This window comes from Zophobas morio, unplaced genomic scaffold, assembly GCF_036711695.1.
Source record: "Zophobas morio isolate AGI-343-1 ecotype UQ-CSIRO unplaced genomic scaffold, CSIRO_AGI_Zmor_V1 ptg000311l, whole genome shotgun sequence".
Lineage (NCBI taxonomy): Eukaryota > Metazoa > Arthropoda > Insecta > Coleoptera > Tenebrionidae > Zophobas > Zophobas morio.
In genome coordinates, this window is record NW_026972415.1 from 144,220 (window position 1) to 169,466 (window position 25,247).

The 25,247-nt window shown below is 21.7% G+C and overlaps 4 protein-coding genes across 6 annotated transcripts; 2 read left to right on the forward strand and 2 right to left on the reverse strand.

Moving 5' to 3' along the window:
* The first annotated feature begins 912 nt into the window (after positions 1-912).
* On the forward strand, positions 913-6,717 carry LOC135119877 (RUN and FYVE domain-containing protein 2-like). Its single transcript, XM_064044261.1, has 14 exons — positions 913-951; positions 2,034-2,126; positions 2,232-2,357; positions 3,501-3,602; positions 3,872-3,961; positions 4,021-4,066; positions 4,115-4,281; positions 4,792-4,913; positions 5,865-5,943; positions 6,001-6,057; positions 6,120-6,209; positions 6,271-6,352; positions 6,448-6,592; positions 6,643-6,717. Exons 2-14 carry the CDS (start codon positions 2,040-2,042, stop codon positions 6,683-6,685), a joined length of 1,236 nt encoding a protein of 411 aa, XP_063900331.1. The 5' UTR covers positions 913-951; positions 2,034-2,039; the 3' UTR covers positions 6,686-6,717.
* LOC135119878 (cell cycle checkpoint protein RAD1-like) lies at positions 6,511-10,858 on the reverse strand. Its single transcript, XM_064044262.1, has 12 exons — positions 10,838-10,858; positions 10,555-10,627; positions 10,418-10,501; positions 10,294-10,365; positions 10,107-10,198; positions 9,517-9,628; positions 7,523-7,645; positions 7,387-7,451; positions 7,120-7,193; positions 6,994-7,061; positions 6,864-6,933; positions 6,511-6,582 (listed from the first exon to the last, which is right to left on the reverse strand). Coding segments are annotated over exons 1-11 (819 nt in total). The 5' UTR covers positions 10,840-10,858; the 3' UTR covers positions 6,511-6,582; positions 6,864-6,879.
* Positions 10,859-11,233: 375 nt separating this feature from the next.
* LOC135119872 (vacuole membrane protein 1-like) lies at positions 11,234-14,963 on the forward strand. 3 transcript variants are annotated; one of them, XM_064044253.1, is made up of 12 exons: positions 11,234-11,425; positions 11,665-11,747; positions 12,407-12,517; positions 13,148-13,216; positions 13,331-13,421; positions 13,580-13,697; positions 13,753-13,815; positions 13,938-14,025; positions 14,305-14,397; positions 14,449-14,569; positions 14,631-14,723; positions 14,838-14,963. In XM_064044253.1, exons 2-12 carry the CDS (start codon positions 11,672-11,674, stop codon positions 14,935-14,937), a joined length of 1,023 nt encoding a protein of 340 aa, XP_063900323.1. In that variant the 5' UTR covers positions 11,234-11,425; positions 11,665-11,671; the 3' UTR covers positions 14,938-14,963. The 3 variants fall into 3 exon arrangements, with proteins under 3 accessions (XP_063900323.1, XP_063900325.1, XP_063900324.1); XM_064044255.1 differs by having other exon boundaries at positions 14,471-14,569; XM_064044254.1 differs by lacking the exons at positions 14,631-14,723; positions 14,838-14,963 and having other exon boundaries at positions 14,471-14,569.
* LOC135119873 (BUD13 homolog) lies at positions 14,842-24,287 on the reverse strand. Its single transcript, XM_064044256.1, has 15 exons — positions 24,214-24,287; positions 24,075-24,161; positions 23,369-23,411; positions 21,769-21,846; positions 21,054-21,113; positions 18,515-18,576; positions 18,353-18,457; positions 18,240-18,284; positions 17,977-18,072; positions 16,004-16,076; positions 15,638-15,690; positions 15,491-15,550; positions 15,334-15,393; positions 15,131-15,236; positions 14,842-14,893 (listed from the first exon to the last, which is right to left on the reverse strand). Exons 7-14 carry the CDS (start codon positions 18,447-18,449, stop codon positions 15,139-15,141), a joined length of 582 nt encoding a protein of 193 aa, XP_063900326.1. The 5' UTR covers positions 18,450-18,457; positions 18,515-18,576; positions 21,054-21,113; positions 21,769-21,846; positions 23,369-23,411; positions 24,075-24,161; positions 24,214-24,287; the 3' UTR covers positions 14,842-14,893; positions 15,131-15,138.
* Between the last annotated feature and the right edge of the window lie 960 nt (positions 24,288-25,247).

A 25,247-nucleotide genomic window follows, 5' to 3' on the forward strand; every position in this document is an offset into this window, starting at 1 on the left:
AAATTATATTGGCCAATCAAAGTCAGATTAAAGAATTGACTGAAGAGTGCGCCAATGCCTCGCGGCGAAGCGTTTCCTTCGAAGAGGTTTACTTAGTTGTTATAAATATCAATAAGCATGCCATGCGCCGCCACGTGTTTTATATAATTTTTGAGTCTTATTTTTTGGCTTAATAAAGAAAACTCTTTGATACTATATTATTATATTTATGGTGAACTGCTATTGGCTATCCTCGACAAAATTTAGCGTATTGCGCTTTTTCTTCGATTGGCTCCTTAAAACGTGAAATTTTTTTTATAAAATTCACTGCAATTTGTCTATTAATTTGGACCTTGAACGTAATTAATTTTCATAAAATTTCGATAAACGAATTTTAATGAGACAAAGTTTTAAAAAAGTTGATGGCTCGAAGTAAAGATTCACTTTACTCGCTTGATTTTTAATTTCACGGGACTTAAAAAAATTAATTTGAATCATTTTAACTATTTGCAACAATTTAGGATTTGTTTTTAAATAATAAAAATTGCTACATATCTGGTTGGTAATTTTTAATAATGAAATCATTGGTTGATTTATCTTTAATGTTTTAGTCTTCTTTAAGAAGCCTCAACAATATTTTGTAGGAGGCAAGATTTATTTATTGGGTAACCTCTGTTAAATTGCATGCATTTTAAACAGCAGGAATAAATTTTATTGGTCTAAAGTTTGTTTTTGTTTATAAAAATTTTAATGATAACGCAAATTTTATAATATTGTTTTTTTTTTTAATTTTTTTTTAGAATGAAAATTTTCAAAAGCCCATTTTTAATATGAAAAAAAAAATAAAAATTTTAAAAGAGGTGTATTTTATTTATTCTTTTTTTTATTTTCTTTCAGTTTTTAATATTTTTATTATATTTGTAGAAAAATAAAGGTTTATGTTCCAAACTTGCCGTTTATAAAGACTTGAAGGTTATATTATTTTTAAATTGTATATAATATTGCAAGAAAAGTTATGATATGCAGCTCACTTCAAGTTAAATATAATATTAATATATATTTTTTGTATATATTATATTGAGAAATTTTATATATATTTCCTTATTAAGGAAATTTATGAATATTGCTTTTATTATCGGAAAGTTTAGAATTATTAATGATTAATAAAAGTCTTAAACTGGAATACGCGAGTTATAACTATTTTTCTTTATTATTTCTATTAAATGAAGATAAAAAAAAATACCGCCTTCGTTATTTTTTATGGTTATCTTCCTTTTATTATTTTTTTAATAACTAATTCAAGAAATAATGTATAGTGTAATTTTTTTAAGAGTTTATTACTATTATTATTTATTTTAAACTTCTTTTTAATAATAATAAATAAAAATTACTAAACGCTTTAATTTCTCTAAACTTTTTTTAAGTCTTTACTATATTCTGCAGTATTACTTATTTTTTCAGATATATAAAAAGTAGTTTACTATTTTCTAATATTTTTTATATAACTTTTTTGTAAATAAATAACCAATATTTAATAGTTATGCATATATATACTTCTCTACAATACAAAAATGTTGAATTTATAAAAAGCTATAAAAATAACGAATTAAAATATTTTAAACGGTCGGGTAAAATATGATTGACCGACCTCTTTTTATTGTGCGCCGTTCGCTGTTCGTTCGTAGTAGACTAATTATAAATGTTTGATTAGCTGAAAAACGTTTGTAGCTTTATACATCACCAATCGCTATTATTATTTATACTTAAAAAAAAATAAGGAAGCTAAAGAGACAACAATATTTCTTCATATAATATCACTGCACGAGGATAATAATAAATATTTATTGACTTTCTTAGTATTATTATTATTATAATTTATATTACTATTATTATTTCTATTATTATTTGCGTCAATAAAAATAAATACAGTTAATAGTAACGTTTCAACTTTAATTTTCAGCCTTCTATCGTGCTTTTACTTAGTTTAATTTTTTAAGGCACTTTTACTTGTAAGTTTTTATTATATTATTATTGTGCTCACATTTTTATAAAAGTGCCAAATGGATGAAGCTGAGAAGAACCACAACGCCTTATTTATGTCTTATAAGGAACTTTGCATCCTTTATGATTCTGCAAAGCATAGCAAAGTCAATATGTTTTTCTAATAACACTTCATATTAATATATAATTTTTACTTTCTATTAACTTTTCCTGTTTATTTATTTTATTATAATAAATAAAAAACTTTATAGGAGGAAGCCGTTAGTGAGCTTCGGGAGGGGCTGAATAGCTTGAATAATAAAGTTATTGAACTTTCAAATATGAATTCTGCTTTAACTCATCAACTTCAAGAAACTTCAGAAGCTTTAAAATTAGAAGTAAATTTATATTTTATTAAGCGAAAAAAAAATAAGAATTTTTTTATCTCTACAAATAAATTTTGTGAATACTTTTATAATATTCTGTATATTTGCTTTTCGTATGTTTAATTGTTATTATTGCAGTACTTTTTTGTCTATTTAATAAATAATAATAATTATAATAATGATAATAATGGTATCTATATGAAGACTGGGCATCATTTTTGGTAACACGCTAATATTTACTCTCACTCGTGTAAACTATTTAATTTCTACGCAAACTTTTTGGTTTATAACATGTTTTTGGCATCAAAAAAAAGTATTACTTACCAATTTTTAAATTTTTTTGTGTATAATACATACTGCGTTACTATATATTATTATTATTTATATTTTCATATTGATTATTGATTATAATATTTTTAAGTCTCTATTATTTATAGTTTATTATTATACTTTGATTATTTTATTTACTTTATTTATTTATTTTTAACTTATATTTACTGTTTTAAATAATCATTTCTTGTTTGTTTTATTTATTTTTCTTTTATCTATGTTTTATTGTTATTTCGATATTATTATATTTTGTTCATAATACCTTTAATTTTTTTATTTGCTATTATTAATTTAGTATTTTAATATAATTGTTATATTTTGTATATATATTTATTATTCATGTTTTATTATTTTTATATTTTTATTGATACTATTTTTCTATTATTTATATATTATTACTTTGTTTATATTTTTTTATAGTTTACTATAATGAATTTAATAAATTTCATTTATATATTTTATATTATTCTTATTATAATAAAACCTTTTCAAAAAAGAGTAGGCAAGGCGGTGCTTAGCGTGCCTTTTATATTCCGTGCTTAAGCAAAAGTAAAAATAATTAATTAACAATTTTTTTTTTAAAAAAATATTTATAAAAAAGTTGTTTTCGTTAGAAATCTCTAATAATAAATACATTATAAATAAAGAGGAACTGCTGGTGCGTTTTTTTAAAAGTTTTGTACGATAGTTTCTTATTGTATACATAGAAAGAAAATATTTATGCTTTAAATACGTATTGAAAAGTAATAATAATACTATTTCATTATACCTCTTGGAATCATCACTTTTATATTATATTTATTATTACATCATTTTATTTTCAAGAAAGAAGAATGTTCTGCATTAAGGGAACAATGCACGCTTACGGCAGTTGAAATGACTCAAGTAAGAGATAATTATGAATCTTTATTATCACAAAGACAGCTGGTATGTTTTTATTATTACTGTTTAGAAAAATTATTCAAATAAACCAAAATTTAAAAAATATATAATAAAAGTTTAATAATAACATTATATTATATAATAAAAGTATAATATTGTAAAAAAGAGACAGAAATGAATATAGATTTAAGATAAGTATTATTTTTATTTTATTTGTAATACTTTTTACTATTAAATTATAATAGTTATTTTTTATTGCTTTTTACTTTTATAATAATATTTGTATTAAGTTCATTATAATAATTTTTTTTAAGTTTGAAAAAGAGGCCGTTCAGAAAGATTTAGAAGAGTTAAAAAGAAATTTTCAAAGTTTACAAAACGAGCGAGAAGGACTACTCCTTAGAGTATTTTTTTGTTTTTTTTGTATATTGATTATCTTTCACTTTTGTTACGATAAAAATAGATAAGGGACTACAAATCTGCTATGAGCCAAAACTCAGAACATATTGGTTTTATTAATTTATATATTATTATTATTCTTAATATTATTAATAAAGACGGCCTTGAAAAAAAAATAAAAAACGCAAGGAGTATAATAGAAAATTTAGATACTTCTCTTAATTGCTCGAGAGAAAGTGAAGTAAACTTAAAAAAGGAAAATCGAGAACTTCAAGAACAGCTTCTTCACCATAGAAACCAACTTGGAAACTTTACGAAAGAAAATGTTTGTATACATAAATTTTATATGGAGAAACTAATGACTTGTAAACTTTACTAGAGAATATCATATATTTATACATGTATATAGATAAAAATCTCAAAAATGCCTTAATTTTTTATATATTTACTTTTTTATAATAAAATAATAACTTACAAACTTTTATGAATAAATTGTCTATTTTTATGAATTTTTTTTGTATCCATAAAATAATAACTTACAAATTTTCATAAATAAATTATATAGTTTTATATTTTTTATATTACTGTTTTTTATCTATAAATATTACGTTGCTATACTCATATCTTTAAAGCTCTACTAAAGGAAATGTTCCTTTTTATATATTTTTATAATATTAATAAACTCATAACTTATAAATACTAAAGCGAATGTCTAGTTATACTATATATATTTTTTAATATTCTTTTAATATTATTAAACGCATGTTTATTATTTTAGGTATTTTTTAATACACTTTTTATTTAATAAACTAATGAAAAGTTTGTACTTTTATAGGAAAAATTATTAATAGAAATCACAAACTTAAAAGCAGAGAAGGAAACACTAAAGCAAAAACTTAATGAACTGAAGCGCAAGTCAGACGATATTATCAAGGAGTTGCAGAAAACTTTGGAAAAGTTTATATATATATATATATATATTTTTAAATTTTATATTTATTACAACACTTCGAATACTTTTATTAATAATATTATATTCTTTCTTTTGTTAAATATTATACTAAATAGTGAAAAATTCCATTAAATAATTATAGTTGTAAAAATATTAAACAATTCAGCTTTTGTATATTTAAAAAGTAGAATAATATATTCATAGTAATATCTCTTATAAAGTTATTAAAAGTTTTGTATTACTATATTAATCATAACAGTTTTATAACTATTTTGTTTTTAAATATTATTTAATATTTTACCTATTCTTTCTTTATAATATAGAATTATATAATAATTACAATATATATTTATAGTATTATTATTTTACGTTTTTTATATTTATTGGGAAGTTATTACTATTATCGAAGAATAATTATATTTTTCTTTACTATTATTATACTGATAACTAGGAAAACCTTTAATATTATAAACTAAAAGTATTGTTTTTACTTTATAGTACTATATTTATTTGTACTATTTAATATATTCGGAAAAGTTTGTATAACTTTTTATTATCTTCTATAGCATTATTAGTGTCTTTTATTATATACTCAATATTACTTTTTATATATTTTTAATATTTTTTTTTTCGAATTTAATTTTTTTCTTTGTTGCGGATGCTTCTTGTTTTGTTTATAATTTTTATTACTTTAAGAAGTTGATTTCATGCTATTATTATGCTTTTAATATTTTAGGATTATCATTTTAAGTATTTTTATATTTATAATTATAATTTCATATCAAACTTTTCTACTATTTTGTTTATTATCAACTTTTTTAAAAATATACTTTTGACTTTCTATTTATACATAAAACAATCATTACTTTTATATAATAAGAAAAGTAGTTTCTTTTTTTATTATTGTTTAATATTATTCATAATTTTTTGTTACTTTTATTTTGCATTATTTGCAGTGAAAAAGAATTGATTGTTAAATTGAAAAATGAAAACGAAGCCGTTAAAAAAATAATGCACGATACTTTATCAATACAAGTTATTATAATTATTATTAATATTATCAATATCATTATTATTATATCTACTTTCAAGGCAGATTATGTTCTTCAAAACCAACACTTGCAAATGGAATTGGCCTCCTTTAAAGAAGTTTGTGTTTTCTATATATATTATTATGTTTTATGGTTATTATTGTGTATTCATAATATTAGAAACGGCAAACAGAAATAGTTTGGGAGGAAGATGAAAGCGTAACTTTTTGTAGAAACTGTGAATCGCGCTTTACTACTTTCAGAAGAAAAGTTTGATAATAATAATTATTTAATTATAATAATAAGTAATATAATAATATTAATAATAAAGCATCACTGCCGAACATGTGGAAAAGTTATATGTCACATGTGCTCGCAAAATACAATTATACATCCGGATACGCTTAAGGAAGGTATTTATAACGGCATACTAATAGTAACTTTATATTTATTGCAAGTAAAAATTTGTTTGTTATTATTATAATGAATGTTAACTGTTTATTAATAGTTCGAGTCTGCGATAAATGCTATGAAAACAGAAATATGTTAGCCGTCCAATTGGATTTGTCTTCCTCCTCGCAGCCTCCTATTTCCGCCACTCAAACCCCTTCACATTCTCGTATTACCGTATCAAGTTTAAGCTCTTTTGAAAAGTAAATTATTATTATTATTATTATTATTATTATTATTATTTATTTCTAAGAACTCTATCGCCCGGATACTCATCTTTCGCGCGCGAAGACTAAAATTCTTAATAACACAAAATTTTATGTCATACTCAAATCAAAACTGAAAACAGCAAGAGATAGTCATAATAATAGCTATTTACATTACTACTATTTATATTCTATAATAAAAACTATTTATTTTTTAAGTTTTCATGAGCAAATAATAATAATAATGATAATGATAAATAACACTTACAATAGAATAGTAGATACTAGTTGGATGCAGGGTCAGAATCAGCTGTGTTTTCTATATCTTCTGGGCAACACTTTAAAGCAGAAAGGGAACCAAAAAGTTAAAGGGGCCAAATAAAGATCATAAGGGAAACCAAAAACTCCACAAAACTGAACTTTCCATCGTTTTCTAAAAGAAAATGAATTGAAAGGAAACCTCTTCCTAGCGCAAAAGAAAATAATGAATTTTTCTTTATTATAAAGTTGTAGAGAAGAATTACTGTTCATACGAAAGCTGACTTTGCTGGCCACGTGTAAAGCCTTAAGAGTGGCATTGATAAAGGAAAATTTGTATCTTGTAATAATAACAACAATATTCAATAATAAAAGTAATAATAATAGTAGTAGTAATCATATATATATCAATGCTTTAAAAGGAATAATAGTAAATATAATAAATCTTATTGGTATAAAAAAATTCTTTATTGATCCAATGTTATAAATGTTTAATTTATTTGATATAAAAGTGAAGAAAAAAATAGGAAAACCTTTGCACTCGCGTTTGCGTATTCTGGCAGCTTTCCACTGCTTCACTGTACTTAGAGTAGTCAATCTTATAATAATAATAGTAATAATAATAATGATAAATAACAATAATAAGGACAATAATAATAATAATAATACGTGATAAATTCCAGCAGCGCCGTAAGTGGAAAGCCTAAACTGTGGCAGTTCGGGAGACATTTTTATTTCAATAATATCGCTGGATGAATCGAGATCTCCCAGAGTGGCTCTCATGGCTTCGGCCTTTATATAACACCATTAAATATGAAAGTAAAAAAAAAGGCTAATTTATTTATTTTTAGATTTACTTGCAATAAAAACTTTAAACTAAGTTTTTTATAATGAAACATTATGTACTCAATTATCACTGTAACTAAATTTATAAAGGAACAAATTTTTTCATAGTTTGCGAATGTTGTACATAAAATTTTATATTAAAAAATAGTTTTTTTTTCGGTTTAGATTTATTATGAAAGTAATAAATCTTTTTAAAAAATTATGGACTAGCATAAATGAGTTTAAATTTCTTATAAATTTTAGTAATAGGAAACAAATAAAAACGAGTAAAATTTTGAATATTAGTTAATGATATTTTTGTTAGCCGAAAGTGCTACAAAAATAGAGAGAAAAGGGTTTTTTTCTATGTTATAAAATATTTAAATTTATTATTATAATAATTTTTATTAATTTACTAATTTAAAAAAATATAAACAGAAGAAGCTCGTCTCACAAATTTCATTGCTTCAGAAAATATTTGTATTATTATAATACGTTTCAAAATACTTTGTTAAATAATTTCAAGATTTCGTTGCTTTATATAAAATTCTTTTTGAGTTCATAATTTTAACTCTTTATATGAAATTCAAAATTCTTATAATTATAATAGTTTTATGTAATACTGAAAATTAATTGTAATAATTTTTATATATTAATGCTTTACTAATTGATTTTCTTATTATAATAGTTTTTATTAGTTTTGATAGCTGAAGCAGAAACAATACTGTAGTTAAAAAATTTCATTTATAATATAAACTAAGCGTACAACAATTGGTCAAAAAAATCTCAAAAATTTTAATTTTTCTAAACAGTTTTTTATTGGATGTAATAATTTTGAATTCAACGATTTTTATCAACTTTTATAGCCTACTAAATTTTTTGTTTTTTCATAAATAATTTACTTCCTCCATATAATATTTTACCCATATATATTTTTATAGAAGTATTATTATTTTTATATATTAATTCAACTTCTCAATTTATAAATTAACACGAATTTTATATATTTTTGCTGATATTTATTTTTTTATAAATAATTTATTTAACTTTTTTAACGCTTTTATTTCATATAAATATTTTTATAAATTATTAATAATTCAACTTCTTATCGATTTATAAATTTAAAACGATTTCCATAAACTTTTATTGATTAGTATTTATTTTTATTAATAATTTATTTAGTTTTGTATACTTTCAGAAAATTTTATTTTTATAAATTAATAACGATAGAACTTCTAACCAATTCATATAATAAAAAACGATTTTTATTTACTTTTATGTAATTTTTTTCATTCCATAATAAATTTACTTTCTCGAATTATATTTTTTATACTTTTTTATACTTCAATATAATATTATTATATTTATAGATAAATAAGAATTATATAAATATCATTAGTACTTAAAAAAAATTTAAAATACTTTAGAAAACGAAATCAATAATAAACAACTAAATTGCAAATTTTCTGTTATTGGAGTTTAATTTATTTTTTAATCATTATTTTATTTTAAAACTTTATATAGATTTCTTTTAAATTTCTGGTTTGCCAAGATTTTCTTTAAACTTTTTTAATTAAAATCTTCGGATTACTATATATTACCGTCTGTACCCAAGTTATTTAAATTAATAAAAAAATTATATATAGAAAATATAAGCATACAAATTTTTATGTTTAAAGATGAATATAATTTCGATTAATTTACTTTTGTGTGGAATTTAAAATTAAATCAAATTAATTTTTAATTAGATTGAATCGGAACTTTCAATGCCTTCCAAAATTTTTTAAAATTTTCATCAACCAATAATAATAAAAATTCTTAGTGGTTTAACTTCATACCTTTAAAATTATTTTATTAATAATTCCCTCAGTGCAGAAATCGAAATCTGTTATAAAATCGGCGTCGATAGTACGAATAGAGCAATCTGTGCATATTCCGTGCTCAGAAAGTCTTATGTTTATGTTTTAGTAATATATTTTAATTAAAGGGTTTTCTATAAAGAAATGTATAATATACAATTATTTATGAAGAAAATTTTGTTAACTAAATTTATATAAGATAAGATTTCTAAAGTATGTTAATTAGTAAATTTATATGTTATAGGATTCTCTATTAATTAGTATATTTTTTGAGTACTAACATTTTTCTTTATGAGAAGTTTTTCTGATTAAGAAAAAGCACAAAATAATTCTAATCTAAATATTCACAATCTGTACTTAACTCTCTTATATAACTATTATATTTAGTCATTACTAATAAGCAATTTGTAAAACAAATTCAGTTCGAATTAAAATTTTAAGAAAAACTCTAAAATTTTAATTGCTTATACATTAAACACAGTTACTAAATTGCAATTAAGTTTATAGTTAAAATTTAAAGAATAATGCTTGTAATAGTTTTATAAAGTAAATACTAAGGAAATAAGTACAAAATTACGAGTGGGGAGCCATATCCTTCATAAGAAACTTTTAAAGCAGGAGCAGAAATTATACTTCCGGAGGTTCCAAAGATATTGAGACACTTATTAAAAAATTTGTTATAAATTTTAATGTAAAAAAAAATTGTTGAAAAAATTACAAAATAATATATTTTTTATTAAGCGTAAGACAGATTACCTCTAGTAATGTGTTTAAAGAAATGCCAAATTCAAAAGATTTGGAGACTTCATAGGTATCAAAAATTTCAGCCTACTCGGGAACAAAAAGTTAATAACAAAAAAATTCTGTTTAAGGTGACCACCTGCAAAAAGGTAATTGCTTGAAAGGAAGAATATTCCTCAAGAACTACTCTAATACCTCTTTCTGTTATGCTAAAAACAGCTTTCTACGTTAAACAGTTATAAGAAAATTTTTAGTAAAAATTATATGATAAAGTACATCTTTAATATGCACGGATCTAAGCGGGTTAGAAACTTTTTTAACGTTATCCACTTGGCCAACGAATAAAGGCCTAGGAATTGCAATTATTATCAAAAACGCAAGATGTTTCCTTTATACTGTTTTTCAATTATTATTTCGGTTATACTTTTTGAAGTTATTAATCTCTTATTTATTATTTTCACTGTTATTAAAAGGATATAAAGGTAAGCTCAATAAATATTTTTTTTTTTAGCTTATAACTAGTAAAGAATACATCAATTTATATACACATCGACTTAACATGACGCTCGCTGAAAGGCTACTTCCGTCAAGCACTTCCAAATTTACAGCGGTAAAATGTCGTCCACTAAATAGTTATATATCCATACACCACAGTGAAATCGAGATATGTTTTATATAAACACTCAAAATTTTGTTTACAAAAAGCCATATAATAACGATAGTTTTAACTATGAAATAACACAAAGTTCTGTATAATTAGTAAATTAATAGCTTATTTCAAAAACTTAGGAAATATTTTCAATGAAACGTTTCTGGGCGTTGAGATTTTCGCGGTTGTGTTCTAGTAGATGATTGGAGAACTTGAGATTAATACCTGCAAATTTTGTATTTATTATGTAAAACATTACTTGACCGATTTTATTTACGAAGTGACCATCATGGTGCTTAGCAATGGTCAACGTCCTGTGAAAAAGAAATTTCGGGCGTACCCTTCAAAAAGTCTTGATGTTTTTAATAATAATATTTCTGCTGAAGAGTTGAAAAAGTTATTTAGGCCTCAACAGAAAAGAATTTCTTTTTTCTATAACCCACACCTTGTGTTGTTACACTTTGCTCTGTTTTGTCTAAAGCAATTACGAACTTTATGGTTCCTTTTTATAATTAATCTATTTGTAGTAGTAAGTAAACAATTTTTCTTTTTCTTTTATAGAAGTCTATATATATCGTTTTTGCCTCACCTATAAAAGGTACATTTGGAAAGGGGGGATGTCCAAAATTAATGTTAGATAACACCAAACTAAACAACTTGAAAACTTTAAAAATTTCATTTAAAATTATTTACTTTCTTAAATTCTATTTTTAGCTAAATTATTCTTAATGCAACAGTATTTTAATGGTTACTCACACTTTTACTCGGCGTGTTGTTCTTCCTTGCTTGTGTGTTTGGATTCTACTCTCGCACATACAAGGTACTATAGAAATATATATTTTTATACTTTAAGAAAAATATATAGTAAATATATTGATGACACGCAACTGATGCAAGTATTATTGTTTTACTCTCTCCTGAACCACATAAACTAGATATTGTGGTTATGTAAAAAGCAAACTTTTATGCTCTTAAAAATTAAACTACTTTAACTTTTTTTTAAACTGAATTTAGTTAACTATAAAAACTAAAGAAATTTTATAAACTATTGAACAATTTTATTACTACTTTCTAGTTAAAAGTAAAATTATAAGGGCTTAACACTTAAATTAAATCACTTTTTTTTAATAAAGTTTTGACTCTAAAAAATATAACTTAGATAAATTTGAAAAAACTTTGAGCTATTTATTAATCCTACAAATTTTTATATATTTTCTGAAAAATATTTTGAGACCAAAGAATTTTTAATACTAAGTACTTCTATGATTTTTCAAGGCAAATTGAAAAAAAAAACAAATTTTAAAACTCTTTTATTGGTTTATCGGAGATTTTAGATCAGATCTTTTAAACTTTTCTTTTAAATATATTATTTTAAATGATTTTAAGATCTCAGCTATAATTTTTTAAAAAACTATTACTGGTCATATTTTATATTTATTAATCAATTTTTTGATAAGTTTCTTAAAAATAAATAAAAAGGCATTCACTCAGAGATTTTAAATCAAATTAATCTCACACTCTCCTTCATTGTCTGGTGGCTTGGCCTAGGAATTCTGTCTAGCGTAGGTTTAGGAACTGGCATGCACTCCGGTACTTCATGTTATTATAATTTTAAATTTTAATAAAAATATGACTTAAAAATTCTTATTTATATTAAAAATCTCTATACCTTTATTTTTTAGAATTCATTAAAAAAATATTTTCAAGTGCTCAAAAATAGTGTGAATTACTTTTTTTTTATTAAAATTTTATAATCTTTTTATTATTAATATATTTTCTTTTTGATATCCATGCAAGCTAGGATAATATAGTCTTTATTTAGTTTACTTCTTAACTTAACTGATATCAAACTTTATTAAATTAAGATATAACAATAAAAGTTATTATAAGAACCTAAATAAAAATTGTACGATAACTTTATTTTTTTTCTACCTTTCTTCTATGTATACTTTATTAATATTGGTTATAAGCCTAGTATATTTTCAATAACAATGCAAACTTTTACTTTCTGTTTATATTTAAATATTTTATAAATTTTTGAAGTAAATAGACTGCGTGGCCACAAATTTATAAAACTTTTTTATTTTTCTTATAAACTTTTAACGTTATTAAAAAAAATCATATTCAAATGTATATTTTCTATATAATTTTTTCTAACACGTTTTAAGTTTTTTTTATTTTTTTTTGTAGTATTATTTATATATTTAATTTTATTAACAGGTCTCCTTTTTTTGTTTCCTCATATATTCAAAGTCATTGCAGTTGCTGAAGAGTGTAGCTTTACTTTGAGTTCAGTGTTTTATTTATATAATTTCATATAAACTTATTATTTTATTTATTTATTAATATTGCTGCGTATTATGTTTACGAACAATTTTTTAATACAACTTTTACGTCTTTTAGTGAATGGCTTGGATATCCGAAAAGACACGTGGTTTAACTCGGTACCGTTCACGTGCCCAACGAAATTTGAAAGTATTAAATATAAAAACAAGTACGCACATTGTTATTGCCATTATTATTATTACTATTATTATTATTATTATTATTATTATTATTATTATTATTATTATTATTATTATTATTATTATTATTATTATTATTATTATTATTATTATTATTATTATTATTATTATTATTATTACTAATCAGCTTTCTTCGAATATTTCTTACTGTGTTCCCTGCATGTTTCATATGGGGCACAGGAACTGCGCTAGGAGAGATCCCCCCTTATCTGCTTAGCAGAGCTCTTCGGCTTTCAGGAGAAAAAGTAATAATAACAAATATTAATAATAACAACAACAATAATAATAATAATTATAAAGAATAAAGAAATAGAGGAAATAGCACGGCCTCATTCTTACTGGGACATTATGAACTGGTCAAAAGTATATTTATTTATTCTTACTTACGTTAAAATTTTACCTTTTTCATTACTATTATAGTATCGCTCGCTTGATATTTTTTTATTTAGTTTTACAAAAGATTTTTTATATTTTTTTTCCTCAAGGAATGGATGGTTCGATTTATGAAAACATGTGGATTTTGGGGCGTTTTTCTCATGTCCGCGTGGCCCAATATGGCCTTCGATCTTTGTGGTTTTTTTTTAATGACATTTACTAGAAAAAGTTTATTATCATTTAATTTTATAATTGATAGAAAATGCTTTCATTATTTATTTATTTTTATGTATAAAAGCTTAATATTTATAAGCTACGCTCTTATAAAATTGTTATATGAAACTTTTTATATTTAGTCTCATGGCTAATTTTATAGCACGTGAGCCTTCATTATCACTGAAAATATAAACTTTTAACACAAAAATATTCATATAAAAATTTGTTTATTGCTTATTTTAATGAAAAAATATATTTTAGGCATATGCTGCGGGCACTTTCTTATGCCGTTCAATACTTTTTTCTTGGCCACGTGGCTTGGAAAAGCCGTCGTGAAAGTAAATGGTCAAGCGTGTAAACTTTTATAATAATACCAGTTTTTTTACATTTAATATTTCTTATTAGTATTCTTCATTATTATATTTAGTGATAAATATCTGCAAAAAATGTTGGACTTTACCAAAATCATAGCACCGCCATCTCTATCTTTCGACCGACCATTGCGGGAATTTTTTATAGAGACGAGGTTCTCATGTGTTTTCTATTTTTCTTGCTGTTTTTAGTATTGTTGGTTCAACTTTCCATAGAAAAAAATTTCACGCAAATCCCAACAATAATAGCCGGCCCCGGTCATTACTATCAAAGCTTGGAAATGCGTTGATGATTGGGTTGATTGGCTGGTAAGTCACTTTACTAAAACTTAACTCGCGGTTTTTTTAGGTCCAAATCAATATTATAAACTAGTTTATTTTTATTTTTCCAGTAAAATATCTTATTTTATAATTTGGATTCAGGTTTGCAATATCCTGCATGGAACGATTAGCCCAACAACACGCCGCCGAAGACAATGCTATGCAAAATCGTAAAAATGGTGCGACCAAAAAAGTTTATTAGCGCTATTAACAAAAAAAGTATAGTTGAGCCTTTTTTATTACTATCAGAATTAATTTTTTTTTGTAAAATGAATAAAGTTTTAATTTTATTAATAAAATAATTTTTTTAATTTTACTTTTGCTTGAAAATTTCTTTTTTAAATAATGTCAATAGTAAAAGATAAAGCAAACTAAATTTTGTATGATTACAATACTCTGCTGATCACATGTCCTCCGTCGACCATGTGTAGACCTCTGCAGCACGTGATAGTCTGTTGGCTTGTGCCTCCATTAACTTCTTTTCAAATCCATTGGAGCGATCTAAAAAAAAATTTACAAAAAGTTTTACTAACGACTATATTATCTTGGCGAACCAAAATGTGCTTAATAACTAAATAAACCAATTAAAATATCGAACCGACACCGTCCCAGCGATAACCAGGCAAAATCCCGTATCGATTGGTAGGCGGTAATGGTCCTAATAATAATATTTATTAGTTATTGTTTATTAAAAAAATAAAAATTACCAATAGAAAGTTAAGTACAGTCAAGTATATTCAGTGGAAAGATTTTACCTTTATAAACTGGCTTGTCCTGGTCTTTTTTTTTATTCAGAAATCTCGCCATGGGATCGTCTATTTATTATTATTAATAATACTATTATTATTTTTTTATTGCTATCATTAATAATATTGCGATTCTTTTATTGAAAATAAATATACCGGCTCGCGCTCGATTGCGATAATATTTATCCAAATCTTCATCAGAGCGGTATCTTTTAATATAAAAAATTATTGGTCAGCATTTTAAGTAAAGATTGGTCTTATCATTTTAGCAAACATTCTAGTGAACTTTAATTTTTTGTATTGCTTTTTGTTAAAAGGTGTCGTTGATATAAAACAAATAAACATTTATATAAATAATAATAATAGTTGTATAGTTGAAAGAGTAGTTTGTTGGCATCTTTTCTAATAATAATCAACTTTATTACTTATGCAAATATTTAGTGAATTTATTTGCAATACTTTTTGCTAAGAGTACGCCGTTATTAAATAAAAAAAGTAAATGAATAAACAATCATAATAGACCGAGTAAAAGCTTTCTTTGCTTCATGCTCCTCTTCCTTTAGTTTTTCTTGGCGTAACTTGAGTTGAGTGGTCCCTGTAAAAATGCATACAAAGTAAATATTCATGCATTATAATAAATACCATTAACGTTACATATGTAGAAATACTCCTATACAATAAACTTGAGTTACTTTAATTTTATTTATTATTAAAAGTTATAGTTAATAAATATAAGAGTTTAATAATAGTTTTGGAAAAGTTTGAGAAATAAAATATTTATACCAAAAAATGTAAGGCAGTTACTTTTATTATTAGTATTTTAATAGTCTTAATTTTTTTAATTCATTTTTTTTTAAATAATAGAAAATACTTACTATTATCGTGATAAAAGATTTGAACGTTTTAAAATAATATAAAACCTTTTTGCTGATAGGATTAATAATTCGTTTAATATAAAAAAACAAATACTTGAAACTTTTAAAAAATTTAGGTAAATCACTTAAATGTTGTAGATGATAAACTTTTTAGCTTATTCTCACGAGTGTAATAGTTTTATGCTATTTTCCCAAAATATTTATCACTAACTTCTATGAAATTTAAAAAATATTATCATACTTTACGGCTAACACTAGTTATTTATTAGTTTTTCAAGAGTTTTTAGAACAGTTTTAGAATATAAGTTTTCAGTATTTTTCTTTCGTACAAAAAACTATTATAAAGTAGTTAAAATAATATTTTTTCATAATAATTAAGTTTATAGGTTTTCATTCCAAATACTGACATTACCTTAAAAAGTAAACATCACATGTTCAAAAAAATTTTCTATATTAGAAGGATTTCTTAAAATTCGTAAAGTTTATTTTTTATTTAATAAGATTCATATTATATTAATCATTTGAAAAATAAAAAAAATATTTCTTTTTTTTGTTTATAAAATAAAACAACAGCAATAATAATATAATAATTTTTCTTTCGATAACTTTTCTACAACAATTTACACGCTATGAAAAGTGCACTTTTTTATATACTTTCTATACAAGTTTTAATTTATATTGTAAATTTTATTACTAATAAAAGTTTTATTAATTTTTGTACATATTTATAAAAATACTTTATATTAATATTTTCTACTTTCAATATAATTTTTTTACTTTTGTTTAATAATATCTTATATTTATAATGTATGTATAGTTTATTATTGTTCTGCTTTTATTATAACTTTTTTTCACACTTACATTAAAGAAAAGTTTATAATACTATTTCATATAAAAATTATTACTTATTCTGCTTTTATATAACTTCTATTCAAATTGTAATAATTTTTATAATATATTAATACTTTCCAAAAAGTTAAATATTTTTAATATTTATTATGTAGAATTATTTTATTTTTATTATTTTATTTATAAGTTTATTATTATTCTACTTTTTGTAACTTATAAAGTTTTTACATAAAATATAAATAATTACCCAATAATTTGTTTATTTCTCATGCTTGTTTTATAAATGTCTATTATTATTCTACTTTTAATATAACTTTTATATACGATATATAATTTTTATATAAAAAATAAAAATTTTCCAGTAAGTTTTCTATTTTTTATATTTATTTTACAGAAATATAGTATTATATTATTTTATACAAAAGTTTATTATTGTATTAATTTTGATATCTTATCTATAATATAATAAAAGGTTTATACGAAACAATTTTTTTTTCCAAAAAGTTATAAATTTTCAAGTTTTATTTCAAAGAAATATCTTACTTGAATTATTTTATATATAAATTTTTTTATTATAACACTTTTAGGGTAACTTTTATTTATAATATAATAAAATTTTTATCTATAATATAAATTTTTTTCCAATAAATTACACCTTTTTTATATTTATTTTATAGGTATATTTTTTATTTTTATATGTAAAGTTTATTATTATTCTACCTTTAATATAACTTTAATATTTCTTTTATTATTTATACATTTTTTAGTTACCTGCACTCCATTGTTGGTACTTGACCATTCTTTCTTTTTCTTTTTCTTCTTCAATTTTCTTCTGCTCTCTAATTAATTCCGGATCTATTCTCTTTCCTATATATATATATATAGTTCTAATAAACTTTATACATGTTCATTTATAAATATTATAATAATAAAAAGTAGCAAAGAACGCTATAAAAAAGAATCATAACAATTCTTAGAATAATAATAAAATGTAATGGTAAATATTTATAAGAAATATAATTAGTAAGGCTTACCCGTTTTATCGCGAATAACTGCTTTAGTTGTCTGCGATTCCCTTTCTATAATAAATTATTATAATAATAATAATAATTAATACTAAAAGTAGTAATAACAATAAATAACAAACCCGAAAAAGTGGAATTTTTTTCGCGAGCGCGCTTCAATGCATTTATTTCTTTAATTTCTTTTGATGTTAAAAGTCCGGCTTTCGTGCCGTCCGCCATTCTCCCGCCTTAAAATTATGTTTTCTTGTTGGGCACAATTTTAAAAAATATATATAATGCTTTACTTTTTAAGTCTCGGGAGGAGCATTCCACCCGTCGCCTTTGCTTTCTTACAGGAGACAAATCACTGAAAGGAAAAAGATACTAAATAATTTTATGTTGACTAAAAAATTTTAGTGATAAAAAATAATAATAATGCAATATAAAGTTTCCTCTAAGTATGAAAAGTTTTTATTTTTTGATATATAATTTATTTTTATATATAAAAAATATCGATGCGTAAATTTATTACTTTCCTATTTAGCTACTTATAAACGTGCAAATGTTCGAACTTTATATATAAATAATGTCTAAAGAAAAAAGTTTAGCGCCATTTACCTTTTATTATTTTTGATATTTAATAACTTTTCATTGCGAAACTCCAAATAAATATTTTTACAACAAAACTTGTTGTGCTTTTTATAATTATTGGGAATCAAATAATATTATATTTATTTTTATTAGTGAATACGCATATATATATTACTTAATTATAAATTTTTCATTGTGATTAATTATTATAGTTATTTTAGTATATGTTATATAGATATAATATTTAGAGACTTTTATAAAATAAAACAAAAAGTAAAGTGTATAATAATAATAATAATAGTGAAACATAAGGAGTGTCCTGCAACCAAAAAGGGAAGTATATATTTTTTTCTATTTCTTAAGTCTATTGTTAGTATTATTATAGTTCAACATTGTTCTTTCATAATATATTTTTATTTCCTTTTTTATTATCATTTTAGTTTTTATTCATTTTCTTGTTTCTATGATATATTTTGGTTTTTTTCATAAAAAATACGCGGTGGGCAATATGAAACTTTCTGTAAAGTATAGAGCAAAAGAGCACATGCTTGAAGGTCAAAATGGCCAATAAGGAAAGCGTAACTCTACTCCATGTGGCTTAAGCGCCTTAAAAAACCGCGTATTGGTCTAAAAATCGAGCATTAAAAAATATATAATTTAGTTTCTATTGCAAATCAAATGAAATAAGGTGAATTATTTCCACCAATAAATATTTTAGATTTTCCAAAAAAGGCAACCAATAGCGTATTGGACTAAAAATGGAGGCACCCCAAAAATTAAAACTTAGTTTGTTGTAGCAATTAAGTAGAAAAGGTGAATTGTTCCACCAATAAACTTCTTCTGATTTCAAAAAGGCAACTAACAAAACTAGAATATTATATTTTACATAATAAAAAGTTGAAATTTTTATATCAAAATAACCAATAAATGTTAAAAAAAGTTTTTTAATAGCAAGTATTATATTTAGATATTAAATGCAAATATAAAAACTTTGACATTAATAATCAACTTTCATATAATAGTTTCTTATTACTATTACTATTTATACTTTTTTGTATAAAAACACACAACTATTAGTAAAAAGCTGTTATATATATCAACTTATCATAGTAAACTTACAAAAATTTAATATAAAGAAATTGTTATTAAATGTAAAGTTCTTGTAATATAGTTAGAATATATATATTTTTTAAACTTTACTACAATATTTTAAGTTTTATATATTTTGAAAAAATTGATAGTAGAATTATGTTTATGGAAAAAAAAAATAAAAGTTGCTATAAAATAGCCAAAAATATATAAAAAAGCCAAAGAAATATATATAGAAAAGTATGCTAAGTATAAAAAAACTATGATTACGATTCTATTAAATATTCTATACTTTTCTGTAAATTTTTATTTATTTTTATATATAATAAATAAAATTTTAAATATTCTATTTAAAAAAAACTAAATGATGAATAAATATTACTATTTATGTTCAATTTAAAACTCTTTCCTATAACTGCTATAAAGATTCTTAAATATTAAATACTGTACCCTTTATATTTTTATACATCCACGTAAAAATAATAGCAGAAAAAGAAAATATTATATTCCATAACGAAAAAAAAAATATATTATTATTAACTTATATATTGCTAACAAATTCATTTATAATTTATAATAAAAATATAAATAAGTTTAATAACAAACTTAATATACATATAGTAATAAGTATATTAACATTATTTATTATTACATATATTGCTAGTAAATGTTTCAATAAAAAGTTCAATAAGAAATTTAATACATATGTGATTAGAAGTACATTTAATATTATTTATAAGTAATATAATTATATAAATAATATATATTACTAATAATAAAAATATACGTTATATAATACAAAAAGTATAATAATAAACTTGAAAAGTAGTTTTATAATAGTAGTAAGTATATAAAAAATTAAAACTTATATTTTAAATTAAATAAAAATATAAGTATAATTATAAACATGTATGGATTATATTTTATAATAAATAGTACGTAAATAATATACAATATTTATAATTCTATTAATAATAATATATGATATATAAATATACAAAAAAGTATAACTTAAAAGAAATATATACATATTAAAAATAAGTATATAAACAATATACATTAGTAAAATTATAAAAAGTATAATGACGAACTTACTATAATAATAATAATAATAGTAATAAGAATAAGAATAAAAATAAGGATAATAAGAATAATAATAATTACTCATCGACGGCAGAAGATTTTCGAGGTGGTGAAATATCAGAATCGGAATGCGCCTCAAAACTTTCAAAGCAAAATAGTATTAATAAATAACAGCACTTCATTAAAAACAACAACAAAGGAGAAAAAAAGTTTTTATTATTATCTTAAAACTCAAGTAATAGAAATAAATAAAAATAAATAAAAGCACTTTTTTCTAAATAATAACAAGTACTAAAAAATAAAAAGTTTTCCTTCTAAATCTTACTATAGACCTCAGCGAGCTAATATTTATAAATATTAATAACAGCACCTTTTTTTATAATATGAGAAGTATATAAAAAAAAAGAAGGCAGATATATAATAAATATTTAGCAATTTTAAAAAATAATAGTAAACTTTTTTTCGAAAAAATAATAAAATATGCTGATAAAAACAAATTAAAAAAAAAATAATACTAATAAAATAATAATAAACTTTTCAAAAAAATAATAATTAAAAATATTTTTAATTTAAGCAAAAATAAATAATTAAAAAAATTATAATAATAAATAATAATGAAAGTTTTAGAGTAAAATGTCTGTTAAAAATACTTTATTTAAAAAAAATAGATTTTGCTAAACTGTAAAACAAAATAATAAATTTTATAATTTCTTTGAAAATATTTGAAAAACCTCTAAATTTATAAATTAATAATATTTTTATGATAACGATAGTAATATAAAGTTCTTTATATAACTTTTTTTTTAGGTCGTGCGAAGTAGACGTTTGCTTTGAAAGTTGAGTAGTTTTACTTCCTTCCGGATTCGACAAAACACTTTAATAATATTTTATATAAATTATAAATAAAAAAGGAAATATTAAAGGTTTATAAAATAACGAAAAGCAAAATCTAATTTAAACATGTCAAAAATTCCTAAAGAATGCAAATCAATAACTAATTTTTATATATAAGAATATTCCTATAATATTTATTAATAAATATATAGTTTTATAATTATTTTAATATACAAGAACTATTCATACATACTAATTTTGAATATTTATTTAAAAAATTATTATGTAAATTAATTTTTTGTAATTTGGAAATCTGTACAATAAAAGTTTTTTTTAAGTAAACTTTTAAAATATATTAGAAAAAAAAAAAAGTCATTCATAAATCTTTAAAAAGTGAAGAAAATATATAGAAAATAATTACTTTACGTTCAATTCTGTTTATATGAAATACAAACTGAACGAGTATTTAAATAGATTTATAAAGTTTGTAAGAAAAAATAAAAAATACTTTAAAAAACTTTATTAAACATTTTTTTATATATTAACTCAGTTTTTTAATTATATAATAAATAATAAATAGCATTATGAAAATTATATAAATTAAATATTAAAAACTAAAATTATTAAACAAAAAGTAAACTTCTACATAAAATTAATAAAGAAAAATGAAACCATAATAATCAAACTTTTTTTTTTTATAAATTCTTAAATCAAAAAAAAAAAGCGATATATCTATTTTTTCTGAGGAAAAAAATAATAATGAAAAATTTCTAAATATTTTTTATAATTAAATCAAATAAAGTAATACAAACAACATTTTTAGTAAAAAAAGTAACAAAAATTTTATTTTTAGTAAACATTAAAAAAAAAACACCATAAAAGTTCAACAAAATGTTATTAGAAAAAAAGATTTTTTAAAGATCAAAAGTAAATTATTAAAAAAAAAGTTTTTTCGAAAATTTTTTTAAATAATAAAAAGTAAAAATATTTATTTTAAAAATTGTATAATATTAGAAAACTTTAAATAATTAAAAATACAAAAAAATTAATAAAGATTTAGTAACATAAATTTCTTTAAAAATATTAAAGTAAAAGTAGTGCTGTACTATTAAGTAATTCCTAAAAAAAATTAAAAAAATTAAAAGATATCAATCCTTTGAAATTAAATTCAAGGTTATAAAATTTATTTTAATCAAAGTTTCTATGGATAATAAAAAGCGAACAAAGTTCCATCAAAATTTTTATTGTTTTGTTGCAAGTAAAAAACTTTAAATTTAAAATTATTAAAAAAAAATAAGTGATATATTCTTTAATAACACGTTTAAAAATAATATAAAAAAATATTAAAAAACGTTTTAAAAATGTGAATTGAAAAAAAATTAAGTATAAAAAAAATAAGAAAAAATTACAAAAATAGATTTACAATTAAAAAAACAATTATTTTAATAGTTTTATAATTTTTTTAAATAGATTTATATTAAGTTTTTATAAATATATAATAGAAATTAATTTTATAAAAACAAAGATTAGCAGATAATAATAATAAACTATAAAAGACATACTCGAGAGAATTATTAATTACTGCATCTGCCGAAGATTCAGTCACTAAAAATTAAAAATTTAATTAAAATTAAATACAAATTTTGAAAAGTTAAAAAGTAAATTTTCAAAACCTCAATTCAAATTTTGAACTATTAGAAACTTAAACTAGCAAAGAAAAAAAAAGTATTGTTTTATATTTGCAAAAATAATTATAAATTATATTATTATAAGTATTTTTAACATATAAATAATTCTAAAAGGACTTTATGAACTTTTATTAATAACAGAAAAAGTTGTTTGCTATAAAATATATATTTAAAGTTATTATATTCGGTAATATAGCCAAATTTTTCCATACAAATAAAAAAAAATACTTCTAACTAAATATAACTATTTTTTAATAAGATATTAAAGTAAAAAAATTAAATAAATAAGGGGCTAAAAAACTCAAAAAAAAAAAAAGCCAGAAATGTATAGATTATTTCAGCTAGAAAACTTATTTTAAAGTTAAAAGTAAATTGCTTTAAAATTAATAACGAGAAAGAAAAGTTTTAATTTTAAATTTAGAGACATATTAAAATGCTAATATTATCTTGAACTTAAATTTAAAATATTAAGTAGATAACTTCCAATACGTTGTAGCAAATAATTTTTAAAGTAAAGTTATCAGTAATTGAAATACTAACTGAAAATAAATATAAACTTAACATTGAGTTAAATTAACACCTTTTTTCCAGGTCGTGTTTACAGCACTAGCTTTAAAACTTTGTATATTTCCTGTGACTATTGGGTTGCAAAAAACAGTTTTTGACTCTAAATATTTGGTAGAAATTATAATAATACATGTGACGGGCATAAAAAGAACCTATATTTTTTTCCTGAATCCAGTCTTCCGCGTCATCATCGATAAATAAAGTATTTCCTTTCTTAACATTTTTAAGTTCTTTAGAACTTTTTTTATTATCATGCTTTAAAGCTGCTGGTCCGGATAGGTACCTGAGCCAACAATATAAGTTATAATAATTAAACCAACAATTATATATTACTTTTTTAAGTATTCCTTGTTATTATTAGACACCATATAAAAAGATTAAAATAGAAAGTATCACTTAAAAATATCAAATTATAAACTAACTTTTATAATGGGAATTAATAAATACATAGCATTCTCAACTTTTGACGGTTCTATCTCTGAAGCCGCATGGACTATTATTGGCTATAAAACTGGCGTGCCATAGGCGTATATTCGTCCTTTTATTTTTCTAATTCCCAATTAAATATTATTTATTTATTTACTAATTTATAATGCTAACATGCCATCTTTAAAAGTCTAATAAGCTGCGTAATATGATCTTTTTATCATTTCAAATGTCGGTTAACTATGAACAATTCCCCTTTTTAACCGGATTCAAACTTGACTCCTACATATGATGGGGCAACCTCTTGCGGATATTATACATGAACAAGCAAAAAAGGAGAAAGTTAGCAAAATTAAAAAAATGCACAAGCCACCTTAAAAAAGGTAATGGGGCTATATATTTTTTTTATAGTGTTCTTCCTTTAATTAATCAACTCATTTTCAAATATATTAAGACCTTCAGCATTGGCTTCCCTATTAGCAATTAAATAAACCGTTTTGCTTCAAATTGTGCCGGACTTTCACCTTGAAATATTAGAATTAATAAAAATTTACAAATCTTACCCTCTTATAAAGAAATTTGAATGATCTACTCAAAGTTATTGATCATTTTAATTCGTAATAACAGTAGTACCACAACCACAATAATTAACTCCTGTATACTTTTTTACCGTCCAAGAGAGTCTTAATAGTAATTTTATTACCTTCCATTAGATTTAAACATTCTTCTACGCCTATTAACTTAATCTTTTAGAAGTTTG

Coding starts and splice junctions, on each gene's coding strand:
- LOC135119877 (XM_064044261.1), top strand. CDS start 2,040: ATGGATGAAGCTGAGAAGAACCACAACGCCTTATTTATGTCTTATAAG. Junction 4,282..4,791: donor GAAACTTTACGAAAGAAAAT/GTTTGTATACAT, acceptor GTACTTTTATAG/GAAAAATTATTAATAGAAAT. Junction 6,210..6,270: donor TTACTACTTTCAGAAGAAAA/GTTTGATAATAA, acceptor TTAATAATAAAG/CATCACTGCCGAACATGTGG.
- LOC135119878 (XM_064044262.1), bottom strand. Junction 10,502..10,554: donor GATCCGTGCATATTAAAGAT/GTACTTTATCAT, acceptor TGTTTAACGTAG/AAAGCTGTTTTTAGCATAAC. Junction 7,194..7,386: donor ACGCAAACGCGAGTGCAAAG/GTTTTCCTATTT, acceptor TATTATTACAAG/ATACAAATTTTCCTTTATCA.
- LOC135119872 (XM_064044253.1), top strand. CDS start 11,672: ATGGTTACTCACACTTTTACTCGGCGTGTTGTTCTTCCTTGCTTGTGT. Junction 11,748..12,406: donor TCTACTCTCGCACATACAAG/GTACTATAGAAA, acceptor ATAAATAAAAAG/GCATTCACTCAGAGATTTTA. Junction 12,518..13,147: donor AGGAACTGGCATGCACTCCG/GTACTTCATGTT, acceptor TTTTATTAACAG/GTCTCCTTTTTTTGTTTCCT.
- LOC135119873 (XM_064044256.1), bottom strand. CDS start 18,449: ATGGCGGACGGCACGAAAGCCGGACTTTTAACATCAAAAGAAATTAAA. Junction 18,073..18,239: donor AGTTATTCGCGATAAAACGG/GTAAGCCTTACT, acceptor ATATATATATAG/GAAAGAGAATAGATCCGGAA. Junction 15,691..16,003: donor GCAAAGAAAGCTTTTACTCG/GTCTATTATGAT, acceptor TTATATTAAAAG/ATACCGCTCTGATGAAGATT.